We start from the raw sequence: 20,591 nt of genomic DNA, 5'->3' as shown, positions 1-20,591 counted from the left end.
AAAAATAATCCCTTTCCCAGAATTTTTTAAAAAAATTAGAAGATTTTATTTATTTACTTTTAGAAAGAGGGGAAGGGAGTGAGAAACGGCAATGATACATAGGATTGGTTGCCCCTCTCACACGCCTCCAGCTGAGGACCTGGTCGGTAACCCAGGCGTGTACCCAGACCTGGAATCCAACGACCTTTCGGTTCGCAGGCCAGCGCTCAATCCATTAAATCACAACAGCCAGGACAAAGTTGGCCCTCATTTTTTAAAAAAGATTTTATTTATTTATTTGTAGAGAGGGGAGGGGAGAGAGGGAGGGAGAGAAACATCAGTGTGTGGTTGTCTCTCATGCACCTCTTACTGGGGACCTGGCCTGCAGTCTAGGCATGTGCCCTGACTGGGAATCAAACTGGCCACCCTTTGGTTTGCAGGAGGGCACTCAATCCACTGAGCCACACCAGCCAGGGCAGTATTAACTTTTTAAAGAATATTGTGCCTTGGCTGGTGTAGCTCAATGGATTGAGGGCGGGCTTGAGAACCAAAAAAGGTTGCTGGTTTGGGCACATACCTGGGTTGTGGGTCAGGTCACAACTAAGGCGAGAGGCAACCACACATTGATGTTTCTCTCCCTCTCTTTCTCTCTCCCTTCCTCTCTAAAAATAAAATCTTAAAAAAAAATTAAGATTCTATTTTGGTATCTTTTAAAATACATTGTTGCCTTGATATTTATATTAAATTGACATCTATTTTCTGGAATGTAGAAATGGGAGATTTTTTTGAAAACCAGAAGAGGGTTATTGACACATTTCTCTTGCCCCATGTGGTAGAGTGAAAAAATACTTATGGCACTGCTGGATTTTTTTTCTTGAGGGAAACAAGGAGTTTCAGAGTCTGTTTTTCATTAAAATTATAGGGCAGGATGAGTGAAACATTAGCCTGGAGCTTGGAGTTTATCCTGAGAGCACAGGCTTTATTTAGATGTGGGTATGATGCGGTCAGAAGCCTCTGTCTTGGATGTGGAGAAAGCCTTGGATGGAAAGGTAATGGAAACAAGGAGACCAACAAGGAGGTTCTTACCATGTTCTGGGGAGAACTCTTTCTTTCATTTATTTATTCTTCCATTCAACAAATACATATTGTATGCCAGATAGTCTACATATATTAATTCATTTAATCTGAATAAAAACCCTATGAGGTAGCATGTTACAGATGAAAGCACTAAAGGTCAGGAAGAAACATGCTCAAGGTCAAAGGGACAGTGAGTGGCACAGAGTAGATCATGAAATGGATGGAAGGTAAGGCTATACTTGGCATGTTTGAGGAAGAACAAGAAGGCCAGCATACCTTAAGAAATGATGAAATCAGTGACGGACATGAGGTAAGTTAGTAACTCATGGCTTTGGCCTTAATGCTGAGGCATTTCTCAAAAGTTATGTTGTAGGCTTAAGCACAGCCAAGATTGGGACTGAAATCCTGCTCTGCACAGGTCACCTGGAGCCAGCCTACAGGTATCTGTACTTTTATCAGTCATTCTTTATCACCTCCTCGAAATTCCTCAAGTACCCATTTGTTTATGATTGAAGATCTGAGGTTAATGACAGAGGCTGTGAGATGAAGGATGAGGGATATCTGTGGGATGAATGGTGGAAATCTATGGAATAAGTGATAGGATGTGAGGTGAGTGATGGAAGATCTACTGGGTAATTGGGGTTTGTGGTGTGAGTGATAGAAGTCTGTGAGGTGAATGGTGGGTGGTTTACGGAGTAAAAGAAAGGCTGTTGTGGGGACAGTAATAGCTGTTTCAAATGTTATCCAGGGGTATATGAGGTGAATAATGGTAGGGTCTCTTGGGTAAATGATGGGGATCTTTAGGGTAGTGATGAGTATGTGGGGTCAGTGATGAGGGTCCTTGGAGTTAACAGGGTATCTGTGAGATGAATGATGGGGTGGCTGTGGGGTGCCTACTCAGGAGGCAAGAGGCTGAGGAAATTCCAGGACTTGAAGATTTGGGAAATTCTCAGACTGTCTCTCTTGCAAAAAACGAGAAAGTATGTTCTGGCAAGAACTCCAAGGGTGTGGGTGGAAGATCACTCCTTTAAAGAGACTGCAGGTGTGTGACTCATGAATATAATCAGCCATCTTAGGAATCTCCGGGGTTAGTAATCAGGGTTTGTGAGGTGTATGTGATTGAAGGTCCATGTGTGATGAGGATGGGGATCTATGGCTGAGAGAATGGTGGTCTGTGGAATGAGTGAGTGATGGAGGGATCTGTGGGGTCAGTTATGGTGCATCTTTGCAGTCAGTAATTAAAGATCTCTCAGTGTTAGGGTCAAGGACTTTTATTTCTTGGTTTTAAAAATTGCCACCACTGCAAACCTCTTAGGTTCTCTTGGACTTTTGTCCCAACAGCTCCTGGCAGTAGCTCCACACAGCCACTTTCTTCCCCATTTCTGGCCCTTTTGGTGCCTGCCTATCAGCCTATTTGACAGATCAATTCACTTTGTCCTTTTGACCTGTGGGAGCAAGAATTGGACTCTTCTGGCAGGTGGATTGTTTGTCATCGGCCAGTGGTCAAGCCTAGTCCATCCCTCATTAGTTCTACTTGCTCTTTGTTTTTGTGGCTTTGGCATCCAGCAGGCTCTGGGCACGGGTGAGCTGCTTCACAGAATCAAACACAAGGATTCCGGGCAGCACCAGCCACAGGGCATTCATGAAAACAAAGTAGAACCAGAAGTAAAGCGGGTGGCCCAGATCCCCATGCTGGAATCCATCACGGTACTCCGTCAGGAAGTAGAGTACATCCCCATAGATCTGACCTGTGGGAGGTAAAAGGGAAAGGGGTAAACCCTGTGAGGAGGATGAGCTATTCCAAAGTATTTTCCAAGTCATCATTTGCAATCTCAGCACTCAGGATTCCCAAATTCAGAGAGCTAAGAATTCTGAACTCATATGGCTGCAAAGTTGAAAGATCGGAAAAATGAGAATTCTAGAAATCAGAACCTGAGAATTTTAGAACCTAGGAGAGTTCATATTTTCAGAATTTAAGGAAGCTCAAAATCCTTTCATTCAAGACAGCTCAGGATTCCAGGACTAAAGAGAACTCACATTTTTTAGAACTAAATAAAGCTAACCATGTAAGAACACAAGAGAACTAGATCTCAGATGAAAGAGGCTCAAAATCCTCAGCCCAGAGGACCAAAGGGCTTCCTGCCAGGATGGACCACCTCATGTAACCTTCACAGGAGACTTTGTGATGAAGGAGGAGGAGAAATGAACACTTCCTGCTTGAGAAGACAGGCTGAGTGGGACATGGCTGTTCTGGAACTTCAAGGAGTATGTCATGCAGTCTGACTCAGCGCTGGATGGGCATAATTGAGAGATCCCACCAACATGGATGCCACCCATGTATTTGCATCCCTGATAATCCCTCCAGCACCGAATATGGGCCCTCTCCTCACCCACAGAGACCACGAGCTGTAGGACAAAACGGAGAGGCTGCTGGCGGAGAAAGGCAACCACCACCCAAATACTGAGTGGTCCCCACAGGAAAGCTGTCATAGTCTCCATGCATATCATGAAGTTGTCATTCCTGTGAGAGAAAGAATGGTGTGACACTGGCATCACTGTGCTCTAACCACAGGGCACCTCATTAGTGCCCCCTGACTTACTACCACCCCAAACCAATTCAGGTATCGCTTGATAGAGGCAAAGACTTACAGGATGTATCGGCTGTCTCCCTTGGCATATTCTTTCCCTGAAGAAGACAAGAGACATACATGAAGAATAAAGGCAGAAAAAGGAACTGAGGGCTCATATAATAAGGCAGGCTTTATAACCTCTCCATGCCTCCATTTCCTCATCTGAAATGGGGTAGCTGTTTGGATTTTAAAGTTAATATATATGTACAAGATAATGTGTGCAAACCTAACATAGAACAGTGTTTCTGTGATTGTCTAGTATTCAGTAAATATCTGTAGAATACAAGGAGGCAGGTATAGATGATGGAGTAAATGAAGTAGCCAATGAGAAAGAGGGAGGAGAGGAAGAGGGAAAGAGGGAGGAAGGGAGGGAGGGAGGGAGGGAGAGAAGGAGAGGGAGAGAGAGAGAGAGAATGAGAATGAAGGTGAACAGATGAATTAATGAAAGAGTAAGCAGAAAATCAGTAAGAAAAAGGCAGATCACACAATATAAAACAGTCAGGAGACTGGAGTATGTTCTTCACTTAAGAGGATTTCCAAATGGTCATTAAGTAAAAGCAAATTAAAATCACATAATGAGCTATCACTCACATCTACTAGAGGGAGTACAATTTAAGAAACACCTGACCATTACAAGTGTCAGTGATGATGCAGAACTCTCATATACCTCTGGTGAGAATATAAAATGGTGCAGCCATTTTTGAAAACAGGTTAGCAGTTTTTCATAAAGTTAAACACACATCTACCATACAACTCAGCCACTCCTCCATATTTACCCAAGGAAAATGAAAGCAGATGTCCACACAAAAACTTATATAACAATGTTCATAGCAGTTTTCTTCATGAGGTCAAAAAGAAGTATTGCCTATAATAGCAAAAGCCTAGGGGAAATCCCACCAATACTAGACAAGTGAAATAATTCTGTAACATCTATGCTTTGAAAGCCTTTTATGAACTGATGAGGAATGACCTGGCTTAAAAAAGCAAAGTTCAGAAGTGTATATAGCATGTTATCATTTGTTTACAAAAAAGGGAAAAATAAAAGCAATGATGACAGTAATAGTTATAGAGCATCTATTGTCTGACTACTACTACTACTACTAAACACTTATATGACATCTACTGTTTGCCAAACACTTTTCTAAGTGCCTTACATATATTTGGGTATTACTATTATCCCTCTTTTACAAGTGAGCAAACTGAGGCTTCTGTGTAAAATTTATGTGTAAATAAACTCTGGAAAAAAATAAGCAATTATTAATAGTGGTTAATAATTGGCAAAACTTGGTGGACAGAAGGTAGATTTTCTCTATATACCTCTTTAAATGGTTTGTTTTTTTGACCCATGTCAATATATATGCTACATGAAGTTATATTAAATTTTTAAACAAATTAATAGAAGAAAAGTTGGTAGGCAGCTAAACATTTAAGCCAATCCCTACACAGAAAATTCCCTCCCAAAGCAAATGAAAGAACTCAGGACTCACAGAGTTGGGACAAGAAGGCTTGATCTCCAAGCAGGTCCTTGTGGTAGAGACTGAACCAGCCCTCAATCACTAAGTGAATAAACCCACACACTGCAAACCAGCAAAGGGACAGTCGCCTCCAGCTTCCCAGTGGGATGACAGCAGCACGTCCTGACAACAACCATGTGGTCACAACTAAGACTCCAGAGGCAGAGAAGAGGCCAGCCAGTATATGCCAAGTAGGGCAGTCATTAGGCACAAAGTTGTCCAGTGTCAGGTGCCGAGGCCAGTATGGGTGCAAGGGACTGGCATTGGTGGCCATGTCTTTGTTGGCTGAAGGCTGTGTGTGGATAAGTAGAAAGAAGAAAAGAGTAAGAGAAAAATCTGAATAAATAAAAAGTACAGAATGAGATCATAAATTCAAATCCAAATGGTTTATTATCACAAGAATGCAAATGGACTAAATTTATTAGTTAATAGACTTGTAAAACTGGACTAAAAACAAAGAGTAATTATATGCTGTTTTAAAAATGTGGCTATAAGGCCACAGGAAGACTGAAATCTTGTTTCTGCCCTCTGGGAGCCATACGATGTGGTAGACACAGTAACCAGACCAGTTCCCTGCCATCAGGGGTCAGTGTTGGCTGAGAAAGACACAGACACCAGGTTGAGTCCCATTGGAGGGGTCAGTGTCTTGCCTCGTTCAGCGGACAGCTATTCCCTCTCTGCAGCAGGGCAGAAGGGAGAAGACTAATGAGAATTACAACCCTCAGGTTCAATGTGTGGAAAGACACACGCTTCCAGCAATTGCGTACACCACCTTTAACCTGCAAGAAAAAGGAAAGTGGAAGGCATAGGTCTAGCGCTCGCAGTGGGTACAAGGGAAAAGGAGAGTTAAATACAGAGACCACCAATCAGAACTAGAACCCTCTAGTCCAGCTGCCCAATGAGAAGGAGGACCTTCTGTAGTCGGGACAACCACGCAGTAGCTGGGGGTATCGCGCAGGCGCGTGGGGGTGGTAGAAAGGGTGGTGGGGTGGAAGGGAAGGGTCTCGCACAGGCGCGCCTAGGGCCGGCCATTTAGCAATGGAAAGCTAAGGGATGGAGTGACAGTCCAGGCGCGGGGCACTCACCCGGCAGCGCAGTCGGAGCGGTTTCTCCTACAGGTTCCTAGCTTTCTTGAGGCTGTCTAGCAGGCTCTGTTACAGCCCTAGTTCAGACCTACTTATTTAGTTTTTCGTCTTACGGAGTTGGCCAATGGAGGGACTGGGAAGGCGGCCCGTGTCGCCTCCAACCAATAGGAGCTCTCTGTGTGCCGTCGGCCCCGCCCTTAAGCGTGGTGCCATTTTCGCTGTTGGCTGAGCCACAGTCAGGAGGTGGGTGAAGTCAGGAACTGCCGAGGTTGGTAGGCGTTTCCTGCTTGAAGCCAACCCGCTTCTAGTCTAGGCTTCAGTTTCCCTATCCCTTATCAGTCAATCATCTGGGAAAGTGGGTACTCATCCTTATCGTCTGCGGTTGAATCAGCATTGCGTTGCGTCCTCTCATCTTTGCCCTGATTTTCTAAGCAGACCAATTAGTTTCCAGACAATCCTTCAATCTTAATGCCCGAATGCGCAATAAAACTATACTAAGACAGATCACATCCTGTGCACTACGCCTCCATTCTCTGCCTTAGCGTTCAGGACCCTTCAGCGGCCATCCTCACGTCTCTGGACTTCAAGTCAGAAAAAAGCAATCAAAACTCCTTGAGAGCCGCTTGACATGGAGACCCTTAGTCTCCCCGTGCCAGCTCTAAAGAACCAATCAGAACTCCACAACTCTAAGCCAGTGGGCACCCAGATAACAGGATCAGAACCCAGACTCATACCAGACCTCCTATCCAATCACAACCCTCAGTCCTAAAGATCAGTAAACATCAACTCTGTCTTGCTTTCCATTGCTTCTATCTCAGTGAGAGCAACCAATCAGAATGGGGATCCCTGTGTTTTCCAGCCTATTGGTATCAGGCCTCCCCCATATACAACTGTCCAATCTGTCCAGGCCCTACTCAAATGAAGCACTGCCATCCTCAGACTCATCATCCAATCATGAACAATAGTAAATTAACCATGAACTGTTCTAATCACAACCTGCTCCCTGTTCATGGTTTCTAGCTTCCAAACCTTAATCCATGCTGTGCCCCTTTCCTCACTCACTTCTACTCCCCACTGAGCAGTGAAGAAAGAGTCTTTTGTATATTTCCTATTTTTATTTGACAATAACAAACTGTATATAAAAAGGGAGTACGAAGGTGGGGAGTCCGTGGATCTCCTCCACCCTGCTTCTCCGAGCATCCCCCACCCCTAGGCCCCAGCAGGGACTACCCCCTTTCCACCTTGTGATGGAGTGGGAATCAGCAGGCATGGAAATTGCGCGCGCACGTGTGTATAGATGTGTTGGGGGGTTCTATGATGGAGAGGGGTCAAGAACTAGAGAGGGAGCCTTTCCTCATCCTCCATCAGAGCTGGCACCCTGAAGAGGGATCTTGAGGGAGTTGGGAAGGTCCACAGATGTGCCTCAGGCTATGAGACGGTAGAAGATCCAGCATCCAAAAGTGACCCAGTGACTGGCCCAGCTGAGCTCTGACCACTTGTGGACAGTATATGCCATGCCATAGCCCTGTGGGAGAGAAAGAGGTGATGGTCCCACTCAGCAAGAACAAGTAAGTCCTCAGGAAAACCCATCCTTTGCTGAAGGCCATTTCTGTGACTCCACAGTAACCCTAGGTGAGGCCCCAAAGAGACTGGGTACATATAAAAGGCAAGCAGATTTAGTTTTTTTCTTTTGTTTTCTTCTTTAAAAACTAGATGAGACACCCTGGCTGGTGTGGCTCAGTGGATTGAGTGCCAGCCTGTGCAAACCAAAGGCTCGCTGGCTCTATTCCCAGTCTAGGGCACATACCTGGGTCCCCAGTAGGGGGCACGTGAGAGGCAACCACACATTGATGTTTCTCTCCCTCTCTTTCTCCCTCCCTTCCCCTCTCTCTAAAAATAAATAAACAATTTTTTTAAAGACAAAAATTGGTAAAGGAAGTAAGTAGGCCATTCTCAGCAAAGGAAAAAACCAAATGGCTCTTAAATATATGGCTTCACTCATAATCTTCCTCCTGTCAAACCAACAAATACATCCAGGAATCTGAGAGGCACTCTGTTGGTGGGGTGACAGATGCGTTCATATGCTGCTGGTGAGAGGGCAAAAAGGTAACTTCTTTATTTCAACCACCAAGAATAGATCCTACAGTTCTGTGTTCACCTGTGTGAATCCACATGGACATGAGAATACTAGTTGCTGCACTGTCACTTGCAGTAGGAAAGGACTGGAAATCACCTGGATGTCCACTGATAAGGGACAAACTATACTGTGTCATATCCTTATAACGGAAGTGATGAGTGAGGACACTCTATGTTCTAATGTGGAAGATTTTCAAAGATTTATATAATAAAGCAACATGTAGCATCATGTCATTCATGAGATATCTCTAGGGTAAAAACCAGGGGGAGGGAATGAAAATATATTTTTATATTTTCTTATTATGCTTAACTTTTTGAAGGATATTTTAATAAAATGAATGAAAATGTTTACCTGTAAGAAGGCGGTAAGTAGATGGGTAGGAACAAGACTTTCCCCTGAATAACTTTTTTTAAATTTGATTTTTTAAGAGATTTTATTTATTTACTTTTAGAGAGAGAGGAAGGGAAGGAGAAAGAGAGGGAGAGAGACATCAATATGTGGTTGCCTCTCATGTGCCCCCTACTGGGGACCTGGCCTGCAACCCAGGCATGTGCCCTGACTGGGAATTGAACCAGTGACCCTTTGGTTCACAGGCCCATGCTCAATCCACTGAGCTACATCAGCCAGGTTCCCCTGAATATCTTGAATATTGTTTGGTTTTTTGAACCTTGTGATGTACATTAACAATTTTTTAATGTTTTAATTAAAATAAGATAAACAATTTTATTTAAAAGGAAGCAAAACCCAGATTTTACATACTCAACCAGAATAAAAATTAAAAATGGTTTTTAATGAGCCCTGGCTGGTGTGGCTCAGCAGGTTGGGTGCCAGCCTGTGACTGGGGATCACCAGTTCAATTCCCAGTTGGAGCACATGCCTGGGGTGTGGGCAGGGTCCCCAGTTGGGGAGAGGCATGGGAGAGGCAAATGATTGATGTTTCTTTCACATTGGTGTTTCCTGCTCTCCCTCCTTTCCCCTCTCTCTAAGAAATAAATACAGTATTTGAAAAGTTTGTTTTTAGCCCTGGCTGGCGTAGCTCAGTGGATTGAGCGCGGGCTGTGAACCAGGCATCGCAGGTTCGATTCCCAGTCAGGGCACATGCCTAGGTTGCAGGCCATGACCCCCAGCAACCACACATTCATATCTCTGTCTCTCTCTTTCTCCCTCCCTTCCCTCTCTAAAAATAAATAAATAAAATCTTTAAAAAAAAAGTTTGTTTTTAAAGATAAAAATGTATTTTTATTTTAATTAAAAATAAAAATTTAAAAGAGAACAACAGCAACTACAACAAAAAGAGAAACAGAACCTGGATCCTTCAAGAGCCATATAAATAAACATTTTTAAATCTGTTTTTCATTTAAAAAGGAGTAAAATCTGGAATGTGCATACTCCACATGAATGAAAATAAAAATAGTATACACATTTTAGAGATTTTATTTATTTTTAGAGAGAGGGGAAGGGAGGGAGAAAGAGAGGGACAGAAACATCAAAGTGTGGTTGCCTCTCACATGTCCCGAATTGGGGACCTTGCCCACAACCCAGGCATGTGCCCTGAGTAGAAATCAAACCTGTAACCCTCTTTGGTCCACAGGCCAGCACTCAATCCACTAAGCCACACCAGCCAGGGCATAAAATGGTACATACATTTTAATATACATTTTTAAAGTAGAATCCAGAGCTTTTACACTCAAGCTAAGTAAAGCTATATTAAAAAATAAGAAAGAAACCTTGCAAATTCTACCTAAACAAAAATATGATGAAATGACTAATTGAAAAAAGTAAAAGCTGGATTTTACACTCCATCTCTATAAAATAAATCTTGCAAGTACACTAAACATATTTTGCACACTTCACCCAAATAAAAGAGCCAGCAGTGTGAATCAACTGGAGGGACAATGGGAAAGAACGACTGGGGAGCACTGGGTGCACAAGCTGAAGACACCACACAAAGTCCTCATGCCTCACCCTCCCTGTCTCCCTTTGTCCTCATGGTTCCCATGAGCAGATGGCACATCCCTGGGTATCCCCAACCCAGGGCCCCATCTCACCTGCTCTTCTGTGGTATCATCCACATCGACATCAAACAGGGAGCCCAAGTAGGCCAGGTGGAAGATGGCCAGGGCTCCAAAGAGCAGGTTTAAGGCTCGTACCCCCAGGCCCTGTTGGGGGACAGATGGATTTGTTTGGCTGCTGGACCTACTCACTGCCTCTCAGTACCACCTGGACAGGGGAGCCCAGGGAGATGCACAAAGTGCAGTGGGTTCCAGGAATGAGGATAACCACAGCACCCGAGGGGTGGGAAAGAGATGGTTCAGATCATCCTGGCAAGGGAGGCAAAATGGTGGAGCTCTGGGTCAAGGGTTTATGATAATAAACATCAGTTGTCAGATGGGAGGCAAATCTGAGGTTGTACGTACTTCTTATTACAAACAGAATAAAACAAACAAAGAAGCAAACAAACAAAAGCAAACCCCCACCACATCTTAAAGGACCCATCATTCTCCCCCTTGCTCATTTGCTCAGGCCACACTGGCTTCCTCGCTGTTCCCCAAATATTCCAGGCTCTCTCCCAACTCAGGGCCTTTACACTGGTTCTTCCATTTGCCTTGAATGCTTCTGTCCCTTGCCTCCTTCAGTTAAAGTACTCAAAAGGCACCTCCCTGCTTAAAATTGAATCCACTTACCCCCGACATTTCCCTCCTCCTTTCCCTTATGTATTTCCTCCTTGGTACTAATTGCAGTCTAACAAACTATTATACTTTACTGACTTATTTTTAATTTACTGTCTCCCCTGTTAAAAATGTTTGTCCCAGAGCACTGAAATTTTATAGTCTGTTTTGTTCATCATTGTATCTCCAGCATCTAAAACCATGCCTGGTACCAGTGGGTGCTCAATAAATGTTCACTGGGGACAGGAATGCCTGGGTGTATACAGCAGGTGCTTGATAAATGTTTGCTAGAGACACAGGTGGCAGTGAACAGAGATGAAGTTCTGTGGATGGCAGAACTTCTTCTCCTGGTGCCTGAAGAAGCTGGGCACCTTGAGACAGATATAAAATGGAGACAGAAGTGACACTTTTGAGGGGGAGTGTTGGGCTTGAGGTTGCCCAGGCTGAACTCTCACCAAGCGATGCTGGTGTGGACAGTCTGGTGGGCACCGTTTGGACAAGATGCAGGCACTGAGGATCCGAGCCAGGCGCTTCCGGAGGACTGGGATAGATGGGGGAGGTAAGGGGGTGAGGTTAGCCTTGGAGGACAGTGGTTCCAGCCCCCTACCAATCTTCCATCCTGTCTGCTATACTGGGCTCTGAACTCACCATGCTCCACGTAAGTGATAAAGGCCAGGGACAGCAGCACCGCAGCCAGGTGGAAGCTGAAGCCCTGGTGGGGGCCCAGGGGGCAATGAGGTGAGTGAAGAGGAGGCCCCGCCACTCCCACCCATCTTCCACCCTAATCCCACTTCACCCTGCTCACGTGCAGGAGGGCGCTGGCTGCATAGGTGACCAGCACGGCTGAGAAGGTCCCCAGGTGGAGAGCATTCTTGAAAACATCTGAAAGAGGGGATGCGGGTTAGGAGTCTCCCAAGATTCCCTCCTGCCCTTCCTGGGGGGTGCCATAAGGCAGGGTGAGGATATATACAACATGTTGGAAGCCCCAGGGAAAAGTCTTTATAACGGTCTCATATTTCATATGTCTAAAATTTTGCTCCTGAACTTCCCTCCTAACCTGCCCCTTCCACAATCTTCCCAAGTGTAGCCAAAGTCAATCCCACCCTTCCAGTTCCATCATCCTTGATCTGTCCTCTCCCCACTCTCACAACCAAATTCAGCAAATCCTATCAGTTTTACCATCATAATTTATCCAGAATCCAATCTCTCCTTTCCACGCCCACTGCTGCTTACCACCACCCCTCGCCTGGACTACTGCAGTGACCTCTTCACTGCTTCTGTCTTTGCCCCCGCCCCATCTGTCCTACAGCAGCCAGTGGGTCCTGTTATAGCCCAAGGGAGCCCAAGGCCCTCCTCTGCTCAGACCCATGTTGTAGCTCCAGCCTTCTCACAGAAAAAGCCAAAGTCCTCCCCATGGCCAGTGAGGCCCCAGAGACCAGGCCCCTGTCAGTTCTCTGACCTCACCTCTTATACACTGGCCCCTTTGGCTCTCTTTTAGGGTTTTTGCAGTAGCTGTTCCCTCTATCTGTTACACTCCTCCTTCACATATTCACATTGCTTGCTCTCACCTTCTTTAGGTCTTTTCTCAAATGTCATCTCCTCCCTTGGACTGGCTTGGGCTAATTCATGTTAAATGGCAACCTCCTACCCCCACTGGCAACACTCCCAAATCATTCATTCCTGCTTTATTATTTTTTTACCATGACACTTATCACCATCTGAACTATTGTGTATTTTTTCTCTTATCTGCTCCCCCACAAAAATGCCAGCTCCACAAGGGCAGGAATTTGGGGGTATTTTTTTTTTTTGGTCCCTGCAGTACCTTCAGCAACTAGCACACAATAGGTTCTCAGTAAATGTTTGTTGTATGGATATGAGAAAGGGCCTGAGGTAAGGACTTTCCACTCTTGGAGTGGTGACTTGGTGACTCACAGTTATTTAGCCAATAAGACATGGGCAGGTTCCAGCTTGTGACAACTTCTACCATGGACCTAGGCAGCTCCACATTCAGTGGCTTGGACACCGTCAGGTCCCTGTGAGCAAAAGAAATAGAAATTCATCTGGGATCTCAATCTAGCTGACTGCCACACTTTTGTCTTGGCTATTTTCCCCCATGGGAGCACCCCCTCCCTGCAGCTCCTTCAGGCAGCACCCTGTGGGAGAGGATGCTCCCTAGTCCTCCCCACCATTGCAGGTGATCCTTCTCCTCCGTAAAGCCAGCTCCTGCCAGTGTAGCCGTGGCCTCGGACAAGAAGCCCACAAAATAGTTGCTGAAGTGGAAGGAGACAGCACTCTCGTAGGCTCGCAGCCACCTGGGGAGAAAGGAACAGGGGAAAGAGGCATCATGCCCAGGGGCCAGCATGACACCTCACCATGTGTCATCATCCCAAGCCCCATTCTGTGGACTCACCTTACCATGGTGCCCCTAAGGCCCGCAGGGGTCAGGAAGGCAGCAGAGAAGAAAGGAAAGAGAGTCAGAGGCCCAGGAGGCTGGCCTGAATTATATGTAGACAAGACAGAAACATAGTGGCAAAAAGAGGTACAGTATGATAGTCACACACATACATACATTGTCAGTTTCATGGGGCTCAAACAGATGTGTGAGCTGCCCTATGACAGTCTTGCAGTCTCCCATGGTCACCATGGTCACACATCCAGACCCAGCCACTGTCAGAGACCTGACCTAACAGCCCCACACTGTGACACAGCTACGTGGCCAGGCACAAACACTATCAGGCTCGTATCAGCACAAATACTCCCAGCCTCATAGCTCTCAAACCTACGTGGTCAGCTTACTGACCATGAGACACAAAAAAGTGCTGTAGTTAGGCACAGAGATCATCAAGCACCCTGCTATGACCACATACACAAGTCTACACTCAAGATAATCATCCTGTCAGTCATACAACAGACACAGTAAAAAACAGGCAGAGTCCTGCATTGGAAAAACAGCCAGTTCTGGAATCAGGCCTGGGATTAATGCCTGGCAGCTTAACTGGGTGACACTGGGCAAGTCACTTCGTCTTCCAGGGCCTCATTCAGCATCAGACACAATCAGTGGCCAATGAGTGGGGGAGGAAGGGGAGTCATACAATCAAACAGCTGGATGAAATCCTACAGTCATACCAGAGGCTGATAGTCATCCCTGCACACAGGTAGAGGCACAGAGTGGGTCACAACTCCTCGGCTAGACAACACCATGCAGCCAGAGAAGGCAGACCCACAGGCAGAATCCATCACAGGCAGGCACATAACATGCTACAGGCAGACCCATTCCCAGCCAGAGTTACAAGTCAGACTTACCCAGTGACAGCCACACACCCCATCATTGACAATGGCACAACCAGACAACCAGAACTCCAGTCCCACGTAGGGAACCAGTGGCTGAGAGACAAACAACCCATACACACGCCTAGCCAGAGTCACATTCAGGTCAGCATCACCAACCAACACATACTTGTCACTCTCTGTTACAGTCATGTAATTTGCTTCTAATGGTGAAACAGCAAATCAGATGGACATTCATATACAGTATATGTCAGAGTGTCAGTCATACACAGAGTCACAGAGCCAAACTTGGCCAAACAACAGCCACAGACAGACACTCTGTTTCTGTCCAGTCATGGAGTAGAATGGTCAGATGGTCTCAGACTTAACAGAACCAAGAGGTCAGACTGTGCCCCCACCCCCCAGTTAGCCCACTTGCCCTCAGCACCTGCCCTCATTTACCTGGCTTTGCGTTTCTTGCTGTAGTAACAGAAGACAGACAGAAGCATTAAGAGACAGGCTCAGAGCTGGGGAGACCCCAGGTCCCTACCCAAACCCCTCACTGAAGGGCAGAGGCCTCAAAGTCTGTGCTCACTTTCGAAGGAGGCGGTCACCATCAAGAGGGATGAAGTACGGGAAGAGGTAAGGGCCCACACAGGTGGACAGCACAAGGCACAGCAGGGCCAGTGCCAGGCTCCGAGTCACCTTCTGCAGCCATCGGCGACTCTGTGGGGATCAAGGCTCCATGAAGACTGCCCTGTGGGGGCTCCCATAGTCCCTGCCCACCTGTCCACCCAGAACCTCACCAGCGGGCGACCTTGGACAGCCTGTAGGTAGCTGTGGAAGGATATCCAGGGCCCAAAGACGATGGTGCCCACGAAGTAGAGGTAGCCCATGAACTCCACGGGTGAGGGCACCGCACCCACCTCGCCCCGGTCCAGGTCGAAGCCCAGAGACACCGCCTTCATGGCCACGATCATCTGGGCCCCTATGTGTGGTGCCCATGGTCAAGTGAATAGGCAGAGAGCAGGTCAGCATGGGGAGATGGGGAGCACCAGCTGAGGGGTGGTAGGAAAAGAGCAGTTCAAGGGTGGACAGGTAGGCATAGAGTCAGATGGGCAGATGAGCATGTGGACCCAGGACTGGCAGATGCCCTTTTTCAAAAGTCAGGCACATACATGAGATGGGAAAGACAGATGAGGGAAAAGGTGTGGTAGAGAGAGAGACACAGATGTGAAGGGAATCTGAGGCCTGCACATCCAGTGGGTTGGACAGATGAGGGACAAAAGTAGGGAAGGAAAGACAGGGTTGGGGGAGTTAGGAGATGTAGAATGGGGCAGTGGGCCTGGGGCAGGTGAGAGAACCAGGGTGTCCTACCTCGCATCTTGTGCCATGTCACAGTGTCCACCATGTGCATCTCACTGAGGAAAAAAGGTGGCGGTCTTGGGCCCATGACTCCTATGGCCTCAGAGACCACAAAGGACAGACCAAGGTTCAGAGAGGGTTATGCCTTCCCCTGTCCTGCACAACCTCATGGAAGAATAATTCTCCAGGATTCCCTCCTCCAGAGGGAGCTCAAAGTCCAGCCTATTCTGTACAGCCTTTAGAAAGAACTAGTCTCCCACATTCCCTCCTCCAGGAACCCCTCACCCACTTCCTGTCCTGGACAACTTCACACGGAGCAGCCGGGGGCCCTGCTCCACTCATCTGCCAACAGTATGGGAATGAGGGCTCACACCCATACCCCATGAGCAGGTAGATGAGGATGGTGACGGAGAGGAAGACGCCACGATGGGAAGAATGTCGGCAGAGGAACAGCACGAGGTAGCATAGGAGGCTGAGCAGCACAACCCAAACCATGTGCAGCTGGAAGAAGTGATAGAGGCTGAAGAATCCACCTGCCACGGTGCTTGCATGCTTCAGGTAGGATGGTAACCCTTCAGGCAAGAGAGGGAGAGAAAACAAGAAAGGGAAGTTGGGTGGGCTGACAGGAAGGGAGGGCAACCTGAGCAGAGAGCACAGCCTGGGCAAAGGCCTAAAGGTTACAATGTGGTGGGATTGCAGGGGGCTCAAAGCAGGTATGGGGGGTGACAGAGGTGGCAAGGCCTGGGTTTAAAGAAAAGGAACATCTATGAAGGATATTTGGAAACCCTGGGAAAAATGTATCAACTTATATTGCATAATATTATTGCATCCAGATTAAATTTCTTGAAGGGTGATGGTTGAGACGGTGGTTATTGGAGGAAGATGTCCTTATTCTTTGGGGACACACACACTGATAGATTTTGGGTGAAGTAATTTAGGAAGATGATAGATACAATGGGCATTAGTGGGAAGATATTGACAGTTGGAGAATCTAGTAATGCATATATGGGTGTTCATCGTACTATTTTTTCAATTTAACTTCAGTAACTGAAATATTTCAAAACAATAAACATAAGAAAAGTAAAATAAAATACCTTTTATTTTTCAAAAAAATACCTTTTAAAATAAAATAAAAAGATAAAAGAAAGTGTAAAACCTTTGGATTTCAGATTTCCAAAATTCTCAGCATCCTATAGGGACCTTGGGAACTTGTACTCTTATCATTTGGATATATGCTTGCTGTGATTGTAGAAACATTCCAGAATCCCAGCATCCAGAAATCTCATCATGCCCTGATTCTGGAAATCTAGAATGCCAGCATTTTGAAGCCTAGAATATGAGAATTTCAACTTATCAGATCCCCAGACCCTGTAATGTGGTACTTTGGGATTCCATAACCCTTTGACACCTGCATTCTAGAATCTTATAACCTTGGGATGTAGACATTTCAGGATCTCCAAGTCCAAGAACCTCAACTTTCTAGAATCTTAGAACCCAGGAATACTGAAAGGCATGGTTTGGTATGGTAGCACATGGCAGCATGTGGCACAGGGTGGCTGGGTGTAGTAGGATGTGGTGTGCTAAAATGGTGCTTGGCCTGATGGGATGTGGTGGACTGGACATGTTGGCATCTGGCTTGGCATGGCAAGATGTGGCAGAATAAGGTGTGGTTGGTATGGATGAATGTGGCAAGTGTGATATAGATTGGCATGGTGGTACATAGTGGACAGGCACTTACCAAGCCTCCAAAAGAGGCGGCAGGTGAGGCAGATGGCAAGGAGCAGCCAGATCTGGTCAAGGCCCTGCTGGGCAGTAGGCAGGAGACAGCCCTGCAGCAGCTGCTGGAAAAATTCCTGGCGGCTGAAGGTGGCCATTGCAGCCCCCCCACGGATGGATAGACAGATGGATAGACCTGTGAAAGTGGGGACACAGAGCCGAGATGTCCATGGGGCAGACCATGCTCAAGGAATAGACTTGAGCGCTCAGATTTCAGTTTTGGGCTGTCCATCCCATGTAGACACAGCATACTGAAGTATTGGGGGAGGGTGTGAGTGTCAGTTACATCAGACTGAACCACCAACTGTGTGTGTGTGGGTGTCCTGGGTGCCCACACACAACCCATGACCTGTGGTGAATGAAGGACCTGTGTCTCTCCTGTTATGAGGAATTGGGGTTCAATGGGGAATGAATGGTGTACATTCCAGGCCGGTATATCAAATGGAGGGTCTCTGGTTTCCAAGGTAGAGTCACTCTGTGTGGAGGGCAGAGAGGGAGATTCTGTGACATTTGGGGGCCATGTGCATCTCTCCTTATACGGACATGAGGGGTGTCCTGTATCTCCAGCATGCCCCATCTCACCCCCACTCGGCCACTCCTGGCCACCAACAAAGCCCTGCCCAGGCCCGAGGGCTTCAGGAAGGTGGTGGTGGTGGTTGGGGATAGAGGAGAGGGGGGAGTCTGAAAGGTGATGGAGAGTGGACCCCAGAACACGCGCTGCAGACCAGTGAAGGGAGGCCGGCTTAGGATGGGAGCAGAGGAGCCGCGAGCGCATTCCTGCGACCTACCTGGCAGGAAGGAAGCTGCGGTCCCAGGGGCCGGGGACGCACTGCTGCCGCCGCCACCGTCGCCGCCTCCTCCCGGCAGCCTCCCCAGCAGGCCGCAAGGCCGGGACCAGCTGCGGCTCTCAGGGCAGCGCGGCGAGCGGGCCCTTTAAATCCCGGGGAGGCCCGGCTTGCCACCTCAGCCAATGAGAAGGCAGGAGCAGGGCGGGGACTGGAGGAGGAGGAGGAAAGCTGGAGGGTCGAGGGAAGGAGGCGCGGGAGGCTGAGAGGAGCGGAGCGCTGCGGGATGTGTACCACGTTTGCGTCCCTACCTTTGTGGCTTTGAGCGTTGCAGCCCCAGAACGTTCGCGTCTGGGGGTCTTCTGACCGTCCTAAAACAAACTTTCCAATCGTCAGATTCCTAATCCTTGGAAGCTGACATGCGAAAGATGGGGTAGGAAGAAGGGAAAGCCCGCTCACCTTGACTGTTCGTTCACCCACGCAGACTTTCGACACTGCAGAGCTCCCGATTCACAGATGGGAAAATAAACCGAGGTCTCTCCCATTCCATCCTTTTGAGGAAACTAAAGGAATTTCCAATCCTCCCCACCCCCAGGGGCAGGCTAGAAACATTTGTAAGTATTGACCATGTAACCGAGGAGCACCAATTAGGTACCTGTGCTTCCCCTAGGGACTCCTTGTGAGCACTTTGCTGGTCGTTGAGAACTGATTTGTTTGCTTAATTTCCCATCCTTTAATTTTTCACCCTGAATTGAGGGTGAACCCAGCAACTAGTGAGTATTCCCTGTGAACCAGGATGCTAGTATGAAGCACCGGGTGACACAGAGCACTTATGAAGCTTTTACAGTGTCCCCAACGATAGTTTGTATCAGGCTCTATATGCACCAACACAGAATTTATGCTACACCTGCTGTCTGCCTCCCCTACTGTGCAGTGTCTGGGCACTCCACTCTGTCCTTAGGCTGATGAAGGGCCTATTTTTCCAAAGGAGCATCTGTTGAGCATGTACTGCATGGTTAGCTATGATGTGTAAGGGAGAAGGAAACCCAGATAAAGCTGGGACCCTACCTTGACCTGAGGAGGTAAGGAAAACAGGTTCTAATTAGATTAGTACCTGCCTATAAGGAGCTGGGCAAGTCCTGCCCACTCACAGGACTTTAGTTAAAAGAATGGGATTAGTAGTTCTTTGGTTCGCAGCCTGCACTCAATCCACTGAGCTATGCCAGCCAGAGCTGCTGGATTAGTAGTTCTTTACTTGGAAATACCTGTGAGAATTGAAAAGAAATATATAAGTCCCCTCTCTTTATTTTATTTTTTTTTTCCTGGGATATTATAGGAAAGGTGAGTGGCAGCTGCAGATATTATGCTGACCTGAGCTGGCAGAGTCTCTCCAGGTTGCTCTTGAATGCAGTTGGAAAGTCCTCCCTCTTTAAAAAAACATTAACATGAAGTTAAATGGAGTTTAACTCATAAATTAATATTCATGTATTATAAATGAAAAATATTCTCTGCACGGGTAGTTTAGCTGATTAGAGCATTGTCTGGATGCCCCAATGTTGCAGGTTCAATCCCTGGTTAGGGCACATATAAGAGGTAGCCAATGAATAAGTAAATCTATATTTCTCTCTCTCACTCTAAAATCAATAAAAAAGAAAAATACTGAACCAGTAAGAATATATACAATGAATAAATTACACAGACCAGATACATGAATGCTAATTTCTTTTCTTCTTTTTATTTAGTTTGTTCTTTTTAGTGGTTCCTTTTCTTAACAGCAGAATACAGCCATACATTTTATGCATTAGACTTAATTCTCATTTTTCTTTGTTTTCAAACATACTTAAGTAGAGTCAACAATGACCCACAGCCTATGCCAGAAATATTTCCCTTAATTGCAAAATGACATTTAAAACTGAAAGATCCTCACTATGCAACACACTGAGCTTGGCAGACTTGTTTCCATCTAGTTTTTTGATGTATGTGATAAAAAACTAGTATCTAGATTATAGGATGTATAAAGGACATCTACCAATCAATAAGGAAAGGACAAATAATACACCAGAAAATGGACAGTGGACATGAATAGGTAATTCACAGAAGAAGTTCTCTGAAGTGGCCAGTAAGAATAGCCAATGAAAAGATAAGCCAGTCTCTTTCATTATCTGGGAAATGCAAAATTAACAGATACATTTCACACCTACTAGGTGTGGTGCTTCATATTTTTATCACTGGAGCTTAGGAGACAAGTGGGCACTTAATAAATATCTGCCAAGTAACGCAATATAGCCTTTGTAGTCATTTTGCATT

At 46.4% G+C, this 20,591-nt stretch overlaps 2 protein-coding genes and 1 pseudogene across 6 annotated transcripts; all 3 read right to left on the bottom strand.

The window, feature by feature from the left end:
• Window positions 1-2,311: 2,311 nt before the first annotated feature.
• Window positions 2,312-6,409, bottom strand: LOC123832732 (EBP cholestenol delta-isomerase). Of its 3 annotated transcripts, XM_045860484.1 has the most exons (6): window positions 6,286-6,334; window positions 5,920-5,979; window positions 5,174-5,492; window positions 3,706-3,742; window positions 3,447-3,577; window positions 2,312-2,804 (listed from the first exon to the last, which is right to left on the bottom strand). In XM_045860484.1, exons 3-6 carry the CDS (start codon window positions 5,472-5,474, stop codon window positions 2,587-2,589), a joined length of 687 nt encoding a protein of 228 aa, XP_045716440.1. In that variant the 5' UTR covers window positions 5,475-5,492; window positions 5,920-5,979; window positions 6,286-6,334; the 3' UTR covers window positions 2,312-2,586. The 3 variants fall into 3 exon arrangements, with proteins under 3 accessions (XP_045716440.1, XP_045716439.1, XP_045716438.1); XM_045860483.1 differs by lacking the exon at window positions 5,920-5,979 and having other exon boundaries at window positions 6,286-6,409; XM_045860482.1 differs by lacking the exon at window positions 6,286-6,334 and having other exon boundaries at window positions 5,851-5,979.
• A 1,028-nt stretch (window positions 6,410-7,437) lies between these two features.
• Window positions 7,438-18,411, bottom strand: PORCN (porcupine O-acyltransferase). 3 transcript variants are annotated; one of them, XM_045860523.1, is made up of 15 exons: window positions 18,288-18,411; window positions 17,462-17,635; window positions 16,103-16,295; window positions 15,736-15,779; window positions 15,165-15,346; window positions 14,954-15,084; window positions 14,821-14,838; window positions 13,502-13,516; window positions 13,278-13,403; window positions 13,024-13,124; window positions 11,888-11,973; window positions 11,740-11,795; window positions 11,547-11,632; window positions 10,471-10,581; window positions 7,438-7,810 (listed from the first exon to the last, which is right to left on the bottom strand). In XM_045860523.1, exons 2-14 carry the CDS (start codon window positions 17,595-17,597, stop codon window positions 10,502-10,504), a joined length of 1,254 nt encoding a protein of 417 aa, XP_045716479.1. In that variant the 5' UTR covers window positions 17,598-17,635; window positions 18,288-18,411; the 3' UTR covers window positions 7,438-7,810; window positions 10,471-10,501. The 3 variants fall into 3 exon arrangements, with proteins under 3 accessions (XP_045716479.1, XP_045716477.1, XP_045716478.1); XM_045860521.1 differs by having other exon boundaries at window positions 11,740-11,803; window positions 11,897-11,973; XM_045860522.1 differs by lacking the exons at window positions 13,502-13,516; window positions 14,821-14,838 and having other exon boundaries at window positions 11,740-11,803; window positions 11,897-11,973.
• A 1,201-nt stretch (window positions 18,412-19,612) lies between these two features.
• Window positions 19,613-19,727, bottom strand: LOC123832863 (annotated as a pseudogene).
• Window positions 19,728-20,591: the final 864 nt, after the last annotated feature.

Source organism: Phyllostomus hastatus, unplaced genomic scaffold (assembly GCF_019186645.2).
Source record: "Phyllostomus hastatus isolate PE091 unplaced genomic scaffold, TTU_PhHast_1.1 phas_scaffold_200, whole genome shotgun sequence".
Taxonomy (NCBI): domain Eukaryota; kingdom Metazoa; phylum Chordata; class Mammalia; order Chiroptera; family Phyllostomidae; genus Phyllostomus; species Phyllostomus hastatus.
This window is presented reverse-complemented; position numbering and strand designations above follow the sequence as displayed.

Excerpts from the sequence above, each read along its gene's own strand:
- PORCN (XM_045860521.1), bottom strand. The coding sequence starts at position 17,597 with ATGGCCACCTTCAGCCGCCAGGAATTTTTCCAGCAGCTGCTGCAGGGC. Across the intron at positions 15,780-16,102 it reads CTCATCTACCTGCTCATGGG|TGAGATGCACATGGTGGACA; the intron begins GTATGGGTGTGA and ends TTTTTTCCTCAG. Across the intron at positions 10,582-11,546 it reads GTCCACACCAGCATCGCTTG|GGCCTGGGGGTACGAGCCTT; the intron begins GTGAGAGTTCAG and ends GTCCCCCAACAG.
- LOC123832732 (XM_045860483.1), bottom strand. The coding sequence starts at position 5,474 with ATGGCCACCAATGCCAGTCCCTTGCACCCATACTGGCCTCGGCACCTG. Across the intron at positions 3,743-5,173 it reads AGCCTTCTTGTCCCAACTCT|GGAAAGAATATGCCAAGGGA; the intron begins GTGAGTCCTGAG and ends TGTCTTCTTCAG. Across the intron at positions 3,578-3,705 it reads GGAGACAGCCGATACATCCT|GAATGACAACTTCATGATAT; the intron begins GTAAGTCTTTGC and ends TTTCTCTCACAG.